At 39.8% G+C, this 20,477-nt stretch overlaps 1 protein-coding gene across 2 annotated transcripts in view; it reads right to left on the bottom strand.

Moving 5' to 3' along the window:
- Positions 1 to 1,465: 1,465 nt before the first annotated feature.
- The window catches only part of frmd5a (FERM domain containing 5a), a 69,221-nt gene continuing 50,209 nt past the window's right edge, over positions 1,466 to 20,477 (bottom strand). Inside the window, exons 3-14 of one of the 2 annotated variants that reach the window (XM_080874120.1) lie at positions 19,578 to 19,620; positions 18,696 to 18,774; positions 16,039 to 16,136; positions 15,289 to 15,412; positions 14,306 to 14,393; positions 14,064 to 14,152; positions 13,326 to 13,389; positions 13,122 to 13,213; positions 12,239 to 12,313; positions 10,164 to 10,232; positions 9,879 to 9,985; positions 1,466 to 5,326 (exon numbers count right to left, since the gene is read on the bottom strand). In XM_080874120.1, the coding sequence (XP_080730246.1) occupies positions 4,740 to 5,326; positions 9,879 to 9,985; positions 10,164 to 10,232; positions 12,239 to 12,313; positions 13,122 to 13,213; positions 13,326 to 13,389; positions 14,064 to 14,152; positions 14,306 to 14,393; positions 15,289 to 15,412; positions 16,039 to 16,136; positions 18,696 to 18,774; positions 19,578 to 19,620 (1,515 nt within the window). In that variant the 3' untranslated portion in view covers positions 1,466 to 4,739. The remainder of the gene's footprint in view (positions 5,327 to 9,878; positions 9,986 to 10,163; positions 10,233 to 12,238; positions 12,314 to 13,121; positions 13,214 to 13,325; positions 13,390 to 14,063; positions 14,153 to 14,305; positions 14,394 to 15,288; positions 15,413 to 16,038; positions 16,137 to 18,695; positions 18,775 to 19,577; positions 19,621 to 20,477) is intronic. The other variant, XM_080874121.1, reaches the window with a different exon arrangement.

The following is a 20,477-nucleotide window of genomic DNA, read 5'->3' as shown; positions in this document are numbered from 1 at the left end:
AGCTGCATCCGTTTTTAACATTTATTTCAAGTTTGAAGTGTCTTATTTAATGGCACCAGTTACAAGGGACTATTGGAGAGAAACAATATTTTATACTGACTTGTACAGAAGGTTACCTACAGTACAAACATTGGTTTTGGAATGGATCAGACTGAACAAGAACTGGATTTGGCACATGGAGATATATATATATATATGTATGTATATATACTTTTATATTTAACATAATTAAACAGCAATCTGCGATCTGAGGATAGAATGAGGCAGACTAGAGAACACGCCACCAGACATGGATATGCATATACACTCATTGACGTGTATGCACAGTTGTGTGAAGGTCTGTACTGGGAGCGAGCAAAGGGCAAAAAGCAGAGCAAGCTGTCTTGGGTTAGTTTCATTAAACCCTTAGTGCGAAAAGCACCATTCACATTAATGTGACAGGGGCTCTGGCCAGGGAGGAAATCAAGCCAATTAAGAACAAACCACCTAATTGTGGTCAGGTAAGTTGGTTTAAGTGATTGCAACAGAAATCTTAAATTCTGATTATTTTTTTAAATTTATTTTTTTTAGCTGTTTTAGCTAATAATGACTCAGATATGTAGACAACATAACACGTCACAGTAAAGTGCAGTCCAGTAGAATGAAAAAAAAGCAACCTCAGGCATGAAACTTAAGATCTTTTTGTTACAGCCTTCATAACAATCGATCAAAAGTTTACAGAAATCTGGTGGTTGGCTGTCATATGAAATTGCATTTTAAATCCATGCAGCTTATGTTACTGGGTTAATTCTCATCACGTGTATTTTACTTTTACTAAAATTCATGTTTCATCTTCCACTGCAACCACATATTTTTTCAAAAAGTACAAACAAGCCAATTTTCCTTATGAACCATAAATGACAGATATAGCTTCTGTCATCTCCCATGAAGTAAAGTAACTGCAGAAAATGGAAATGTGGCACCACAACTGCAATGTAATGTCAGGTTAGTCACAGGAAACAAGCTTGCAAAGAGTTTTGCCTGCCTGTTGAACACTAGAGTCTAAGACAGAGCTGAAAAGTGTTTTTCCCCTCTTGGTTTGGGAGATTTAAGGATGGAGAAGTCTGTAGCCGAAAGAGATGTCGCGCCTCTCTGTCTCCATTCCTTCATCTTTGCCACTTTGGTAAACTGCAGAGTGAGGATCCAGGCACAGGGAGCAATGTTTTGCTTAACAGTGAAACAACAGAAAACAGCAGAACAAACATCCACACAAGAGGTCTCTAAGGAAAATGCCATTTTAGAAACTGTGATTACTGATTGCAAAGGTAACTGAGCGTCTAAGCATTCGAGTCCAAGCATCGTTGTTTGAGTGAGCACAACAGCAAATTGGGCGAATAAATTTGGCTCATCAAACATTAGTCATCATTAGATCTTAGTATACATGTTTTTCATACTTTTTGCTCTTACAGCTGTTTATTGCTTCATGAATAATGCTGCCTTTTTTTTTTTCTTTTTCTTTTTTTTTTTAAATTGTTGCATGTTCAGAGAGACCGCTTAAGCTACATAATGCTGAGAGATGTAAAAGGAACACTTTTAAAAAAAGATGTCTACAACAATGCAGCCTGGCTGGACTAAAGGGTCATACTGACCTCAGTGAAAAAGTAATAAATATGAAGTATGAAAGTACACAAAAAAAGTCAACCCACCCGCCCCGCTCCACCCCCTGGTAGGAAAAAATGTGCTTTTTTTTCTTTTCTTCACTTAAATAAGCTCCTACATCAACAGCGTTCTTGCTAGTGTTGCTGTATTGATTCCATGTTTCCTTTTAGCATTGTGCTGAGAAATGTCAGTGCTGTTACCTCCACCAGAGATAACTATGGCCTGTGAAAGACAATTAGCCAAAGGAGTGGATCCAGCCACAATGCCAGCGTGCAAGCTACTCTGTCTACAGTCAGGCCATAGCCGAGGACTTATATGCTCAGATTACACAGGAGCAAACAAATCAAGTAGCACCATCAAGCCTTTAGTGGAGCAGCTGCAGGAGGGTGTGTGTAAAAAAACCAAAAAAGAAAACAAAGAAGAAAAGAAAACATTAACCCTGTACAGCCGTTGATCAGCCTTCAATTTCGAATTTACATGGTAATTAATCCTTCAGAACTTCTCTACATCTCTTTCTCGTCACCCCTCTCACTTCTCCTCCTTCTCTGCTTTAGTCTGTCCAAGCCTCCACTCCATCACCATGAATCTTGCTTCCACTCCTACATAATGACACACTAACACATACACCTGCATTTGGTGCAGGAGGTACAACCCCCCCGATTTTAACCAGAATCCAGCAGCCGCGACAGTTATTGCTCCCTTGAGCTGTGAGACGGAAGAGCCTCAAGCCTGACCAATACATCAAGGAGCAGATGTTATCTGATATAAAACTCCAGATAAAGAAAAGATTCCTGTATGCAGTCTGTCTCCACCAAAGTCGAGATTTCTGGTTTCACATTAGTTAATTCTAGATTAATTTATTGTTTCAGTGCGATTTTCCTTAATCTGACCAACAGATACTGTATTTATAAATGCAGAGAAAAGATAATTATTGCATTAATAGTAGCTAATTTTATGCAATATTCATTTTATCAAAACAGCCTCCTAGTTTTTTTTAAATGTTAAATTTTTAAGAATGTCAAATTACTTTGTGTTTGTTTTTTTAAGAGGACCTTTTATATCCTTAAGAGTAGCTTTGCATGAAAAACAGCTTAAAATAATTATTATTTACCTCATTCTGTGCTTTAGTGCAGCCCTTCAGCTTATCTTCTGTCTGAAATGAGCTATTTCAGCTCCCCCACTCCATCAGGTGAGTGGTGGTTATGTGCGCACACAACCAGCAGTGTGTGCCTAAACATGACCATATTAGGGACATCCGCTCTTACTGACATCATGCAGGTCCAAGGGTCCAAAAACCCCCCAAAAACAAAACAAAACAAAACAAAAAAAATCAAACTGTCAGCAGCCTGAAGTCTGAGCTTCTGTCTCACATGGATTATTTGCACATTTGTATACTCAACTATCTTAAACATGAGAATCCAGCATATTTAAATATCAAAAAACAGGTCCCCTTTAACGTAGATCCAGTCAGTCAGGCTCCGTCACTTCTCCAAATTCTTCAAGTAAAATAAGATATGATAAAGTTATGAAAGTCGGACATATGTTTTTGAATTATTTAGTATTGGTGGTACAATGACATTCCAGATTTAATTCAATCTAAACGGTCATTAAAGTTGCACACACTCTGCTGGTGGAGTGATGGGAGGCATGATTAGTGTTGAGTGGATCTGGATAAAAGCCCTGTTTGTTTGTTTTTTGTTGTTGTTTTTTTGTTGTTGTTTTTGTTGTTTTTTCTTTTTTCTTTTTCAGACCTCCTTCCATCTTTCCATAAATGCTTCTGACCTTACAGCGCTAAAAAAGGTATAATTTAATCTCAATAACAAAATAACATTTCAGTTCTGTTAAAATATACATGGAAAACGTGTCAATATATATTAGGAAACAAACTAATTTGTACAAAAAGTACAGTATTACTCTTATTCTAACAATAATAATAATATAGTCAGAGCAAGGTTGATATGAAACCAAAATAAATCAAGAATTCTTCATACAAAGAAATCATTGAAATTCATCGAATTTCAACGTGATGAAAAAAAAAAAAAAAAAAGCAAATCAAATTAAAATGAAGAAATAACAAAAGAACTGAACCAACGAGCACATTCAAAGTTCTTAATTATTAAAACCATGTCAGCATTGCACATCTACCTAGACTATCATCTACTGGTGCCAGTGAATCTTTGCTCATTGTGAGCGTTTTTCTAACCACGTCTGACACTACTGGGAAAATAACACTACAGGTATTGGTACTTATTTCACCGTATCCTTATAAAGTGTTAGAAAATAACCTTGCGAACCTTGTATACAAATGTATACTGAAGTCTAACTGTGTCTTAAGCTATCGATAATTTCTATATTCCCAAAAAAAACTCATTAACCACACTTTCTGTTTTCCATTCCACACGCCTTCACTATTATTCCCGTCAAACTGCTTTGTTTTTCTAATGAGGTTAATCTGCTGCCGACTTCTGATGGGGATGAATCGATATCAAGCGCTATTACACCACTTTGACTCATGTATGGTTCACAGCAGAAGGCCCTTTGACTCTGACGTGACTCACTTTCATCTTTTACTGACAAAATCAACTTCCTTGATCACCATTCACGACCCCTTCTCCTTCTGCTAATCGTGTTTAAAAGCAATAAATAAGAAACGAAGGCAACGTTCATCTGTTGCGACAAAAAAAACATCTTCTGTTCCGGTAAAAGGAACTGTTTAAAATCCTTTAGTTCTTTGCTTTTCTCTTTAATTTTTTTTCCTTTGTTTTATTTGAAAAAATAAAATACCTGAAATGGCTTAAAATTAAAAAAAAAAATTGCAGAAAAAAGGTGTCCTGGCTTTTGTAGAAAAAAAAAAAGGAAAAAAGAACAACGTAAGCGAAACGAGGAGGGGGTTGAGTGGGTGAGGGCAACTTAAAGTGGAGGAGGGGGAGAGAGATCCTGGCCCGGTGTTACCAGGAGTGGTCCAAGCTGTATGTCTGTCTGCAGGAGGAGGATGAGAGAAGCAGGGTTCATGGTTGGGACGAGGCTGCCCTCCATCACTCCGGAGTCCTAACCGTCTTGTCAGACCCCCGAACAGGTTTATGGACTCTACGACCTCACTCTCACTTGTTAATGAGCAACCCGCCCACCCAGCGGAGCTTGCAGGCAAACCACCGCCTGAGGGGACAAAAGTATTCGTAATGGAACTGCTCAAATTCGGGGGTCTGGCGGATATCAGTTAAAAATGCAATGTCAAGGTCTGACTCGGTGAGGATGATGAGGAGGAGGAGCAACACAAAGAGGAGTCCAATGGTCACAAGGAGCAAACGGAGGACACTTAAGACAAACTTATTCACCTGTTCCACCTCGCTGAGGGCTGAGTCCCCCCCTGCGCCCTCCTGTGCAGATCTACTGTCCGCACCAAAATCACCCCGTTCCCCATGCATAGGGGTGCTCGCTTCCGACTCCTTTTCCTCCTCAATGCTGCAGGGCGCTCCATTGATTTGGCGTGATACGGCTAGTTCCATGCTGTGCTCAGCCACCGGCGTGGGCAGGACGCTGTCAGAGGGGCTGTAGGCCTCGTCAGAGATGACTGCCATCCCCTCGCTGGTATCTGTGACCTGGCTCCGGGAGCGTGGTATAAAGGATTCCCCGTGGGACACTGAACGCACCGGTGTAGAGTGGGCACTGTCACGCAAGGACTCCAGACCTGCAGAGGAGTTCAAAGAGGAAATAAAACAAGGGAATCACATGAAGTAGGAAATATTACACACATTTTAGACATAAAGAACTTATATAAACTTGGCTATAAAGGGGCTTTATGATAGTAGCACAATCGTGAATAATTTTGAGACTATTTTATACAAATTTCCAAACCTGCCTGTCACTCCAAGTTTTGATTGGTCTTTTTAACTGAAATTAGTGGAAACCACTGCACAGAGGTGCTTTATTCAAATGCAGCTGAGAACAGGTGAGTCTTCAACCTGGATTTAAATAAACTGAGTGTTTCAGCTGATCTGAGGCTTTCTGGGAGTTTGTTCCAGATATAAGGAGCATAAAAGCTGAATGCAGCTTCTCCGTGTCTGGTTCTGACTCTGGGAACTGATAAAAGACCGGATCCAGATGACCTGAGGGATCTGGAAGGTTCATACTGGGTCAGGAGGTCATTGATGTATTTTGGTCCTAAATCATTCAGAGCTTTATAGACCAGCATCAGAACTTTAAAGTCTATGCTCTGACGGACAGGCAGCCAGTGTAAAGACCTCAGAGCTGGACTGATGTGGTCCACTTTTTTGGTCTTAGTGAGGACACGAGCAGCAGAGTTCTGAATGAGCTGTAGTTGTCTGACTGATTTTTTAGGTAGACCTGTAAAGATGCTGTTACAGTAATCAAGCCTACTAAAAATGAATGCATGGACTAGTTTTTCCAGGTCCTGTTGAGACATCAGATCTTTTATCCTTGAAATATTCTTGAGGTGATAGTAAGCTGATTTTGTTATTGTCTTAATGTGTTTTTCTAAGTTTAGGTCTGCATCCATCACTACACCCAAATTTCTCGCCTGGTTTGTGGTTTTTAGATGTATAGATTGAAGTTCTCTGGTGACCTGTAATCGTTTTTCTTTGGCGCCAAAGACTATTACTTCAGTTTTGTTTTTGTTTAGTTGGAGAAAATTGTGGCACAACCAGTCATTAATTTCCTCAATGCATTTACCAAGAGCCTGTACAGGGCCTCGGTCTCCTGGTGACATTGTGATATATATTTGTGTGTCATCTGCATAGCTATGATAGTTTATTTTGTTGTTCTTTATAATCTGTGCCAGTGGGAGCATGTAAATGTTAAACAGAGGGGGTCCCAAGATGGAACCTTGGGGAACTCCACATGTGATGCTTGTCTGCTCAGATGTGAAGTTACCTATTGATACAAAGTATTTTATTAGATCTGAGTGCTACATTTGACAATGTGACTCACTGCATTTTACTGAATGGTCTCCAACATTAGGTTGGCATCTCTGGTACAGTCAGTTTTAAGGTGGTTTTATTCTTATTTATAGGATAACTCTTTTAGTGTTGACATTGGCAAATCACAGTCATCCTTAATGAAAATGACCTGTGGAGTTCCTCAGGGATCTGTCCTCGGCCCTCTCCTGTTTTTTCTTTCTCCACATGTTATCCCTGGAATAGATCATCCATAGTTTTCACATCTAACTTCTTCCTCACATTTGTTTTAATTTAACTGTTTTTTGAATTATAATTTTCTTTATTCCTCACCGTTAACCTCATTGTGCTGTGAGTATTCCTACACCTAATATGTTAACTTTTAACTCCTCTTAAATGTTTTAATTACTTTTTCTTCACTTGTTCTTGTTGTTCTTCTTCTTCTTGCTCTTGTTACTATTAAAGTAAGCGGTCAGTTATACTTTCCATCTAATGAGGCACTCACACACACCCTTTACTGTAGTTCTGGTACTGTTGAAAGGTTTCTGTTTGACCAGCAGAGGTCTGTTACGACATGCAGACACACAGGCTCCACTTTGAGAGCTGAAATTTGATCACGCTTTCTCCACAGTCAAGCAGTTAATGTGAATCATTTTAGAGTGTCTGTATTGTCCCAGGGGGAGATGTGTTTTCAAAGTCTGTCTACACAAACTATAGAAATAACCATGGCCAACATATCATATGGATCCTCCTCTCCACCCAGTGTGCATTAACACAAATGAGCACTAATAAAGTTTGTTTGTTTTGCTCTTTGAAATTCCAATATTACCAACATTACTAACATACTCATTTTGAATCCAATCCAAATGTAATGTATATATCCTTCAACAACAAAGCAAACAACCCACACGGGCTCTTACACAAAGAGGGTTGGAGAGTGAAGGGTATCAACCCAACAGCAGGAGCGGTATCTTCTCATTTCGGTGACAAGGCCCAGGAGGACCACTGGCAGAGCAATACAAAATGAACTCAAAGCAGGTTCCTCATGCATGTTTCCAGACCAGAATCAGACTCTATGAGGGTGGCATGAGGTCCAGACCTTCTTTAGTGGCACCTGGTTGTTGCCTCCCCACTGCACCTGCTGTCTCTTTTATTTGCACCAAAGCAGAATTTAAAATGGTTTTTGTTTCCTAACTGGACAGACTGATATCCCCGAAGTTTAACTGACTTCGTGTTATACTGATCGACTATGGTTTTCTACTAATGATCGACTCCTAGTCCTACTGTGTGTTTACTATTTTCTTTCAACCCACCATTTCTGGGTCAAAATCACTAATCTGCTACACATTTCCCACAGTTGAGTTTTTTCTATTCTTATTTTGATTTCATTTCAATTCTACTCACATTGAGGTTCAACTCTGATTTTGAAATTTGGTTCTTATCTGTGTAAGTTTTTCTGTTATTCTAGTGATATTTTTCTTTTTTTGTGAAATCATTTTATTAGCAGTAGCAGAGCTGCTACTTGACTAAAAACACTATCATCCCATAGTGCTACAAGCAACTATTGAACAGAGGTTCAAAGACGAGCCAGATATACAGTACTGCAGCTGAACTGGTCATAGTACAGTACAAGAGAGGCACAGTATAGATGTCAGTGAAGACGAGCTGCTGAGATCTTTGCTGACGTAATCACATTCCCCACAGTGTCAAAGCAGCAACATTACACCTTTACTATAAAGAGAAGGGATTAAAAATCAGCTTTTGATGAGGAAGCACAACACGAAAAGGACCTTTTAAAAACTGTAAGAAAGTAGGGCAGATTATGCCCGGCACCTAAGCCTCTGCGGACATGAAACTTAAGTCAAGTGAAAAGAAAGCAGCATAAAGGCTGTGTGAATGTCAGCGGCTATCTTTACTCAGAGTAGATCTGCCTCAGCTTATCCTGTGTTCTGCTTACAGCAGCGAGCCAGTGAGTAGAAAATGTGTTTGCCATTTGTATCTGCCATATTTAGAGCTCTAAATTTTGAACACTCTAGCATAATAAAACTTTTACAGAAACCACACACACCACATTATCGTGCTGTACTCTTGAAATATGACAACAGCGACTTAAATTTGCCTGTCCAATAAGCTGGAAGCGCAGAAGACCACAGGACTTGTATCACTTTCACCTCGCTCAGGAGGCAGAGACTAATTTAGAATAGAGAACCGGCCAGTCCATGTAAAGCACACTCCTGGCTGGTTCTGTGGTGAGTTTACCTGGAGGATTGCTGGGCTGAACGGAAGGTAGCGAAGCGCCAGAAAGAGGGGTAATCTTGTCAGACCCCTGCAGCCCAGTCAGGGCAGGGTAGAGGGGCAGGACGCCCAGGGCCTTCCCCAGCAGTCGAGGCCCCAGGCTCAGCACGCGAACTTTCACATCCCGGTAGCAATGATTGATCATACGCAGGTGGACATTCACCCGTGTGGTGATGCGGATCAGACACTTCACCATGGCTGCAGCGTGCGCGTGCTTATCCTGTCCTTATGGTCCCTTTCCAGAGTCCAGGCCACAGGGTGTGTTTGTGTTAGGCCGAAGGGTTCTGCTTTAGTTGCGGAGGTGAAAGAGTGGGTTCCTACACCAGTACTACAATCACTAGCATTGGCCTGGCCTGGTTTGGCCCCACCCAACCCAGTGACATAAATGGAGTAAAAGACCCAGGTTATTTTCAGCTGGCGTATTAATACCGCTGCAAGTCACCCAGTCAGCACACACACTGGTGGGTGGGTGAGGAGGGGTGCGGGGAGCTTTCTTCAACCCACAGCAAAAGACCCTCTAAGACGGTACACCTGCTTCTGACCTCTGAGTCCACTGAGTGGTGGTATGTACTTAAAAGCCAGGCAGGCAGACCAGGTCTAACCCTAACCCACAAAAGGGGTGTACACCTGCTGTGTCCATCTCAGATAACAGAAACACTCAAGCCACCTGTTCAGGGCCAGCAGGCCTGCAGGTGGGCTGAATAAGTGACTTTAGTTGCCACAGTGTTGGCACAACATGCGGTCAAACATACACACATCTCCAAAATGCTGCACTGAAGTGAGGCACGCTGACGGACGCACACACCTGCAGCACGTCCCACCAGCATGGACTGCTCCAAACAGCTCTAGTTACATCATGTGCTTGTGTGTACAAGCATTTTTTTTTTTTTAAATTTCTCAAGAAGAGGAGGATCTCACCCATAAGATCGAGATTAGATCTTCATATTGACGATTTCAAATTTTGCGTGTCAGTTATTCAAGTGAACAGCCCCTGGCACTTGGTACGGTAATAGTGAGGAACTCAGTTCTTACCCTCCATGATAGATATGTGCACAGCCCTCCGACGCGTGCGCGGTACGCTGCTGAGCCGCGGCCCGTGGGTGATGGATGGACAACTTCTGCTAGGCACGAGGCCTGCCCTGCAGAGACAAACACAGACAGGAATGCGTAAACATCTGAGCTGTGAGTGAAGGTACTGTGGCCAGTAGGCGCTGCTGATATAAAGACATCTACAGTAGCTTGGTTCCTAAGAAAATGGAGGAAATTAAAGAAAATTGTGATCAAACATTCTGACCTCTCCTGAGTTCATAACTCTACCTGTGTATTTCTGGAGGTTCGCGTTTGATTTTGGCACTCTGCTCCATCACCTCTTTTGCCACTCGCCCACTGTTATAAAGCACAGAGACGATGCTCAGGATGAGTTCCACATACACGCACGCTCACACGCACAAAACCATTCACCCACCACGGTCTCACCCAATGCTATGAAAGCTATAACTGCAGTGGATGAGTATAGTAGATGAGCATCATGATTGATTTTGTCCTGGTGAATTCAGCAGTTTGTAACTGAATTACACCCAGTAAGACAAATGCACACACAGACTTCTTGGCAAAAAATATAAAAACAATGATCATGGTTTGCCCTTTAAAAGTGAACTCCACATTTAACTGACTCGAGTGTTTTCGCCATCTTGTCACTGAGAAACTGAGGTCAATCTAAAAGTAGCCATGCTTTTAAGCATACACACTCCTTTGTTTTCTAAATGGGATTATAATTTACAAAATGAACATGATGTTGTATTAACCAAGACTTAAAACTGGTGATTAAGACAATAAATGCATTATGAAAATTTTTATAAAAAGGTCATAAATTAAGAAGCAGGCTTTTCTGTAAACTCAATACTTTTTGTTGTTTTTTTTGCAACTAGAGGAGTGTCATGCTTTCTGGTCATGAGAAAAAAATTGAAATGCCATTTTAAAGGCACTTCCTCATTGGCTTTCTTTTGCAGACCCAGAAGTTCTCTATGACTGCTTTGTCACATTCCTTCAGCTGTATTTATGCAGACAGGTTTAAGTTTATTTTCTTAGAGTTTAAGATTTTCTACTATGGCCAAAATGCTTCCTTATCGCTGGTGTAAGGAGCTTTACTAATAACTTTTCAAAAGAAGATTTAAACAGAACAATGTTTGCAAAAAGAGACAAATTTTAAATGTAATTTTTCCATTACAAACTAAAGAGTCAGAAATCTTAAAATCGATATCTGAAAACCAGTATAAACAAAAATACAAGAATTATAATTAGATTAATGTAGACAGGAGTAATAAACTAGACTCTTTGGCCACTTAATTAGGTACACCTGTTCAACTGTTCAAACGCAAATATCTAAATTCACTGCATGTAGGCATGGTCAAGACTGAGCATAGGAATGGGAAAGAAAGGGGATTTAAGTGACTTTGAATGCTGTCGGTGCTAGACGGGCTGATCTACTGGGATTTTCCCACGTAACCATCTCTAGGGTTTACAGAGAATGGATTAAAAGAGAGAAAATACCCAGTGAGCATCAGTTCTCCAGTGAAAAAAAGTCCCGTTGATGTCAGAGGACAGTGGCCAGACTGCTTCGAGCCAATAGCAAGGAAACAGTAGCTCAGATAACCACTCGTTACAAGCAAAGTATAAAAAAAGAGCATCTCTGAATGCACATCACAATGTTGAAGCAGATGGGTACAGCAGCAGAAAAACCACACAGGCCACTCCTGTCAGCTAATAACAGGAAACCGAGGCTACAGTTTGGGCAGGCTCAGAACAGACGACTGGAAAAACATTGCCTGGTCTGATCAGTCTCAATGTCTCATGAGACATTTAGCAGGTAGATTCAAAATTTGGTGTAGACAACATGAAAATATTGATTCATCCTGCTGCGTACCAACGGCGACAGTGGTGTAATGTTGTGGGGGATATTCATTTTAAGCCCCGTGGTACTTATTAAGTATCATTTAAACCTTATTTCCAATGTTTCCAGCACCTTATTGAATCTGCCATGAAGATTTAAAACAGAAGCAAAAGGGAATCAAACCCGCTACTAGCACAGTGTACCTAATAAAGTGGCTGGCAAGTATCTAAATATTCCGTAATTTTTATGTCGTAATATAGATTTAAAACAGATCCAAAGAAAAAAGCGTGTCATGACATCAGTCCCCTTCATTTCCCCCTCTGTGTCCTCTGTCTTGGTAGGTGTCAGTCCTTTCCTCCAGGCAAAGGTACCCTGACTTTAAAGCACAGAAGGCCAGGAGGGCCAAGTCTTCTGGGAACACTTCTCTCCACTCCAGCTGGGGGTTTTCTGCAGTGTCCTCCCCTCCCTGTCATCAGTCATATTGCCTTGTCGTGTACTCTACCTGTAGCGGAAACGGCTGCCCTTGAAGAATAGGTTGCTGCTGGACACAGTGCGAACCTGACTTGACTTCTCAAGCCTGATGGAAAAAGGAAAAGAAGAGAAAAACAAAACAAAAAAGTAAAAGTAAAGCATTCAATCAAAGACAGCAAGAAGGAAAGCAATGACAATATCCCATATATTCTAGGGAGAATATGACCCTAATACGAACACACAGTTAAACCCCGAATGCCTGTGATCTTTTGTTTTCTGAATCTCAGAACAAACGAGAAACTAGGATCAAATATTCTTTTTATTAAATTATGCATCTCATCTCTTTGCACTTTGGGCAGTGCATCCTCAACACGGCTCCATACAGGACTCAATGTTTATATTGTCATACTAAGTGAGACATGAATATTTAATATTTCATGTTGCTTTCTAGGGATATTTTTGCTTCTATCGTGTGTCCTCTTTTGCTCCCACAGACTTCCAAGAACAGTAAGATTTTAATAAATGGAAGGCTGATAAGAGATTAACAGTCTGCCACTTCAGGGAGTCATTGAAAGGGTCACGCTGGGAGCCTCTGAGCTCACACACTGAGCTTTTGGGGGTTTTTTTTCTGTTAACCATGATTCCTGGGCTGCAGAGAACAGAGGAGACTCGCACAGTTACTCATGGCTAAGTCAGGGGATCCATATCTCAGAAGGAGCACGAAAGTGCTTGTGGTCTCGTGCCAGTGCACAGTCGTTCACTACAGGTCAGCAGCAGCTCACACCTCATTTTCTCGCTGAAAAACAACCAGGAAGGGAAGTGCTCTGAGGATACTGAGGTACCATAATCCTACCCTGCCTGTCAGAGCAACTACATCATGATGAAAGGTTGAAAAGAACAATTAAATGACTTACTTATAGAAAGCTTGATTCTCCACTCCACACTTCCAAAGGTGCTTGCATGCCTCCGGTGTGGGTGCAAAGTATGTCAAGATGATCTTTTTGTCCTGCACGTTGAAAATAAGTGGGCGTGCAGGACAATATAACAAATTCTGATGGAAACTTTCTACAGACACACTGTCATCAAAACATGCTTTTTCCAACAATTCATGCTCTCACCTCCTTCTGATTTGCATATATGTGAAAAGTCTTGCCTTCAAACTTGAGTTTGGTCACCTCGTTCCTGTCCGAAAGACAATGCACACAAAGCCACAGCCTCTTTAAATATTCATTATAGTTCGCATAAACAGTCACAGATATGTTTTGGATGCCAAAATAAAAAAGTGTTAATATTCCCTGCAGACAGGGAATGGAGAGCAAGGGAAATCTGAGTGCTGCTGATGGCAAGCAAACAAAGCCATTAGCCTAAATGCTGCAAACATATTACATAATAAGTCTGGCTGCATAATCATGACGGTAACCTCTTGACTTAAAAGCATGCAGGTAAAAGTTTAACAGAAATGCACCATGCTGTGTAGACTTTCATTTAACCAATGAGGCATTTTCCTGAATTAAATTAAGCTCAAATCAGCTGCAAGTACAAGCTCCTAGTATCTTTTCTTGATCTAGTTTGCAGTTTAGCTGCTGTAATTAGCCATCTGTGTTCATGCGAGCCCCCGGCACGTGTCACAGGTAGAGGCAGATGGAGTCGCTCTGTTGACTGTGACTGTACATCCAGCTGCTGTGCACGCGCTGTTTCATGTAGATTACTCTGCATAAAAAGCATGTATGTCAAATAAGATTAACTAAAGGCCCGCAGTAAAAATGCTTGTCTTCTCACAGATCTGCTGTGAGTTGAGTACTCGAGGAGTGCGCTGCGATTGGCTCACATGAGAAAATGTTTCACATTTGGCTCACCATTTGAGAAAATGAACTCTCTTGTTTCCCTGAAGCACCACAAAACCGAACGGCGTGAAGGCGAGAAAAGCAGGGTTCCCAGATACATCCTGAAGCACACAAAACAATTTCAAAATAAAACTTAATGACATAAAACCGAAGAGGATCCCAAAGGAATATTTAACCATTCAAAATGGACAGAAAAGCATTTACAACATGTCTAAAGAGAGCAAAATAGTAATTTTAAAAAAATGCCACCCAACCTTGCATGGATGTGGATCAACACCATACGTCTCCAGCATCTGAGCTTTCTGTAGGAAATTTCGCTCTGATGTTTCAGGTTTCTGTCCACTAAGAGAGATTTTCTGTGTCAGTCCACCACAAACATTAAAAATTAAATATCGAGATGTCTAAATGTGAAAAGGCTTGGAAGAGAGGAACGAACAAATACATTTCCAATAATGAGATCTACTCGTTTAGTGAGACTAAAAGAGGTAAAGATGAATAAGCGCCCAAACAGATCAAATATGAACACAAGATCAATTGAAGCAAATAAACTATAGGATGACAAAAAACAAAAAGAAACACTTATTATTGATGTCAGCTTCTTTCTGGCTGTCACATTAACCTAAGTATTCAGGGCAGCTCTGTGCTTACATGGTATTAAGTAAAAGACACACCACTAGTGGGCAGCAGTGTCTCATATGGTTTGTCCTCCCACAGCATCTAAAGTAGGCTTTTGCAATTCTATCTCTACTGTGACTCAGATTATTTCTTTAAACTGATTTTTATTTTTTTATTTTTGTTTTACTTGCCCCCTATTTGTTCCAGACACCTTTAACTATTAAACAACCTCAAAATAATGCAAGATAACACGGTGGCTCATTCATTCATTTTTAAAAATGATGCAGATGAATGAATGAAATGCTTAATCAGCTCAGCAGCTGTCTCCAAAGTGTTTTTTCCTGTGCCTCTTCATGAACCCGCTCCATCAGATCACTTTCACTGCTACTTATCAGGTTAATGCTGTGGCTAGGACCCATCGCTAATAACTGTTCAAATAAAGGGCAAGCTACAGTCTAAGTGCTTTTCTCCGCTATCTGCTCAAATAACAGATGATAATCTGTCTATCCAGCCCAGCGCAAACCATTGATACCTCATCAAGCCAGTCAATTACATAAATGTCAAAGCAAGTCTAGTGTTTCTTTTGGCTGAGCGATTGCAGGTCATATATTTTGGCTCTTACATCAGCTCCGTCTTGTGTATGTCCGCAATCCTTCGCTCCAACTTCTCAGAATGTTTAGGAAAGAACTGGAACTTGGAGCTATAACCTTCAGGATGCTTCCCAGGGTCATAATCACCGATCTCAGCTGGAGGGGGAATAACAAAATAAAAAAGATTTACATTTTAAACATGTCCACAGACATTCATATCAGATAGACGTTAGATTTAAATGCCAGGGGAGTCGGGCTAAACATGGCCAGATTTGTTTGTGGTTCTTGCCGTTTTGTTCTCCCTTAGATGACCCTGACGTTGATTCCTCTCTGCAAAGAGGAGCTGACCAGGCAGCCTATGTTTAATTCATCAGGCCATCCTCCTCAGGAGGACCTGCCTCCATGTGAAGCCAGCTGAGACTGTGTGTGTGGTTCAAAGATGACAAGATGCCAGATAACAGCTTCAAAGACTTTATAACAGAGTGCGATTTTCTTGTTCATTACCTCGCAACTGACGTAATTATCATACGGTACAGAACAAGCTTTCATTGTTTCTGAGTAGTTTGCTAAATCACATAGAGCGAAAAGTTCATTGCATCATGTTAGGGAACTCTCTGAGGAGTATTTTTCGTTCTTGTGAAAAAATCCTCAGAAAATCTATTTTGCTTGGCTGGTGGTGTTTATCAGGACGGTGCTCTATGAGGCACAGTAAAACAGAGGTTGAGAACACAGTGAGAAGCAGAGAGTGGTACAAGTAATTTCCATCTGTCACTTTTCATTACCTTGAAGGATGTAGGCAGCCAGCATAGCCGCATCCGAGGTTTTGCACAGGAGCCGACCGTGATAGAGGTCTCTCTTGAGTTGCAGGAAGACAAGATATCTACAAAGGACAAAAACCACGTCAGCTGCTCTCACTGATTATAAGAAAACTGGTCATAAATACAGCTGATTTTCTTAGTGAACATTAGCAGGTAAACGATGAAGCAAGCAGGCATGGCAAACCCGAGCAAAGGCTACATGTTGTGTTCGTGTTCCCCATGGGTGGTTTGAATATTTCTTTTTGATTTAGTTGAAATGAGGGTTTTGTTTTGGGTGAAATAATGGCAGAAAGACCCCGAGGGAGAAGCTGCTACTGATGCCGCTGTGCTTTTCTTAAAATCTCCTGCCTAGTTTCAGGCTCATCGAACCAATCAGCTCCTGAATCGCGAACCTTAATGATTTGCAGCAAAGATGATGATGAATAATAGTAGAGATGAATATTATTATTACTACCATTATCATTACTGTTGTTATAGTTAGAGGTGAAAAAACACTAAAAAAAACCCCAAGACCTGCTTTCTTTTTAGTGTCTAGAACATTTCCACAATGTTTTTTTTTTTTTTTTAAAATGGAGACATCCCATGTTATTCACATGGCAGCAGATTCACAGACCCTTTTAAAAATATGATGAGTAAACTGCACGCACAACAACATCCCCAGCTATTTGGTGCTGATGGCTGCTGATCTTTTGATTACACTTCAAAACATCTGCACACTGATATGAGCACTAATGAGCATAGCCAACTAATTCTTTTATACATAATAGCAGATTTTCACTCGTGATTATAAAGGGCTGAAAGAAGGATGTCAAGGATGTTACTGGGATAAAAAATATTGCCTATATTTAGTAAGTTAGAATCAAAGTAGAAGTGCAGACAGGTGAAGAGAGATGCTATAACCATAACCATACCAAACTGTGCTAAAAGAACAGTTCTGCATAATGGACATTGAAACGCCACTGCATTAGCTTATACATGGAATAGCCACAAGGACTCACATCTGCCATCAATAAACAAACCAAAAAGGAAACAGGAGGCAAATAAAACTGTGTTTTTTTGTTTTATTGTAGGTGGTGAAAATCAACACCATGCTGCAATAAAGATAACCTGTAACTACAAATAACACTCACTGGACACTTCATAAGGTCCACTGTGGTATAGATTCAACAAAGTGCTGAAAACATTCCTCACACAGAGGTCCATACTGACGGGCTCATAAAGGGATGGCCATGGTCATCAACAATACTTGTGTAAGGTGTGACATTTACACAACGCTCAGTTGGCACTAAGGGGCCCATAATGTCCCAAAGTGTCCTCTTACACCATTACACCACAACCAAAAGCTTGAACCGGTGATGCAAGGCAGTATGGATCCATCCTTTCATGTTGTTTACACCAAGTTCTGATCTGGATGTTACAGCAGAAATCCAGACTAATCAGACCGGGCTGGTCAAGCTCAAAGCAATCTAGTCCAGTTTCACTGTGTGTAAGGCAGCGTTAGTCACTTAAAGCTGAAAACTCTAAAAACAATGAGCATCTGAAAAATGACAAGCTAATGTCAACATAATGTCAAACACTAAATGAGACGATCAATCGGAATGAGCTAAAACAAGATAGTCGATCCTCAAAGTCACTTAAATCACATTTTTTCCCAATTCTGACGCTTAGTTTGAACTTCAGCGGGTCGTCTTAACTGCTGAAATACACTGAGTTATTGAAATAGCTCCTTAACAAGCAGTTGAAAGGGTATACCTAATGAAGTGGCAGGTGAGTGTATTTTTATCTCTTATCAAAAAGCTGCCTATTTTGCCTTGAATTTAATTTGGTATTAACATAGTGTCCAAACAGTCCAATTTCAATGAGTGGGCGTACGCAGTGAATGAGCATGCAACTGATTATTTGTCTTGTCTGTGGTCTGCACCATGCTCTGCCCACTGCACTATAATAATAACCATGAACTCACTCCTTTCTCTCTAATTCATTTCCACTTTCAATTAGAAACCTTTGCCCCCATCTCATCTACTCATCTATTCTTTAGGTACAATAGAAAACATGAATGCATCTTATTACACAGCAGAGAGAGAGACGGAGCGGACCTCTCTCCTGTCAGTAATGAATACAAGTGCAAACTGACGCCGTGTGAACTCACAGCTGTTCGGTCCGAGTGAAAGTGTTACTTTCACCAATTTAAAGTGATACGTTATTAAGACAGGACTACATTTGAAGAGGATTATTACATGGAGAATGTGTGCGTTTGCACAAAAATCTTGCATGATGTTGCTTTTAATCTTCCAACCATTAACTTTCAGCACTGCCAGAGAAGGCTGTTACATTCCTCTGTAATGGTGTTCTGTGTAATATTCATCATAACGTTTTAGACGGTAAAGTGCTCAAGCATTTTAATTATGAAGGCACATGAATAATGTTTCAGAAAGAGGCATGTTTGCTCAGTCTAGAAGTTTCACAGCACAAATCTAATCCGAAGAAACAAAACAACGCCCCAGCACAGCTGCCATCTCTCTTCTTTCCCTCTTTAGCAAACTTTAGCTTTAGAAAAACAAGAAAACACAAACAGCCTTTATCAACTCATCTGAAGTGAAAGCCACCACAGTGGGTCATACCTAGTGATTTCCTCCTTGAGAGAAGCAGGATCAGGAGGGTAGAACTTAACTCTCAGACACATGGTGAACGGAGGCTGAGCTGGAGGAAACAAACAGGAAATATTTGAGACATGTGCGAGGATAACTTCAATAATTGCCAACAATCAGCAGAAACGTGAAATCTGACAAGTGCTTTTAGAAATGTCTTTGGTCAAATTAATTTATAGGTCTTTGTGTCTCTTGATCGATGCATACACTCTGTAACTCTGCTAAAAATAAAAAAAATCAACCAACAATTTAATCAATTTAATGAGGCCAGGTACAATAAAAATATAACCTCTTCAACTATACAAGGCAGAAGACTTTTTGGGAGAAATATTCAGATCTACATGCAATATTGTACAAAAAATACTGTTAGAAAGTCCTCCTTTTAACGGTTTCCACGAGGAAACTTAGATTATAACAATTATAATCTATAATAATCTCTTTTTTTTTATCCAGATGAAAGTCTTACTGAGATAATAAAAACATTGTATAGAGTAACCTGAACAAGGAAGCAGCAAAGATTTAACTATTAGAAACATAACAATAGAAATACAACTGATACATCAGACCAAATGACTAAAATGTAAAGCACAGTTCTTCAGACTTGAACAAACTGTTTACGTTCCCCCGATCAGACTGACAAATAACTATTGATCTTTTTTCATTGCATTAAATTATTTAAATTTAATAAACTAAGCAACTAGCTTTTTCTGTTGCTACATCAAATGTACATCATATTGCTACATAATGTATGCGATTTTAAAAGATTTCCCAACTTAATTTCTTAATAGCTTAATAGCTTTCTTGCTTAATAGCTTCTTTAATTATAAAGACACAAAAAGTAACTGAAGTACTTACATTTCATTTGCTTTGCAATTGACTTTGTGAACTCCAACCAATGCTGCATTTGACAGAAAAACAGACAGATACAAATGTCACAAACATCCCCTGAGAGTAATCCACACATCAGCTGTTACTGCTGACAGTTTTACGTGGGAAAACCTGCTAACACCATGTATAGTGTCAGAGCGGTACAGATTGATCAGTGCAATAAGCGAATGCTGCATTGAACCTAAAGAATTTCCAGAGGTTTCTTTAATGACATCATCAAATACTTCAGGTAAATAAAATAATTATGGAAAAGTAATAGATAATGTTTCCCATTCCCTTTAATATTAAATGTTTATTCTTTATTAAAGCATTCAAAGATATATATAACTCTGATTTACTCCATAGAATAATACTTCAATTAGTTTATTCAGTCATCTGACATAATAAATTAATGACCGCAAGTTAAGCAGTTTAAACAAAGTTTACAGTTTGTGCATGAAAATGTGGCTGAGCAGGCAGGAATAGCCAGAAACATTTTAAAGCTACACTCTTGTACTCAAAAGATGAAAAAATAAATTATACCTGTAAAAGAGAATTTTTGAAAAGCAACACAAATGACACAGTTTTATTTTATTATAATTAAAATTGATCCATAATGTGGTTTCAACAATAGAAATATATCTCATTTTAATACTTCATTTAAATACTAATAATCATAATAACATTTTTCAGCAGCTTTGGTAATATTTTATCTACCCAAAAAATCAGACTTTAATTTTGTTTTGTTTATTTGCATTTTTTAAATAATATGCCACATTGATGATCTTTTATTATTATTATTATTATTATCACGTTACATTATAAAATTTAATAAAATACACACATGACAATAATACTAATACCGGGCTCTGGTGGCTACACTTGTGT

The sequence above is a fragment of the Rhamphochromis sp. 'chilingali' genome (genome assembly GCF_963969265.1).
Source record: "Rhamphochromis sp. 'chilingali' genome assembly, chromosome: 2".
Classification (NCBI taxonomy): domain Eukaryota; kingdom Metazoa; phylum Chordata; class Actinopteri; order Cichliformes; family Cichlidae; genus Rhamphochromis; species Rhamphochromis sp. 'chilingali'.
Note: the sequence above shows the minus strand (reverse complement) of the source record. Positions and strands in the feature narration are given on the sequence as shown.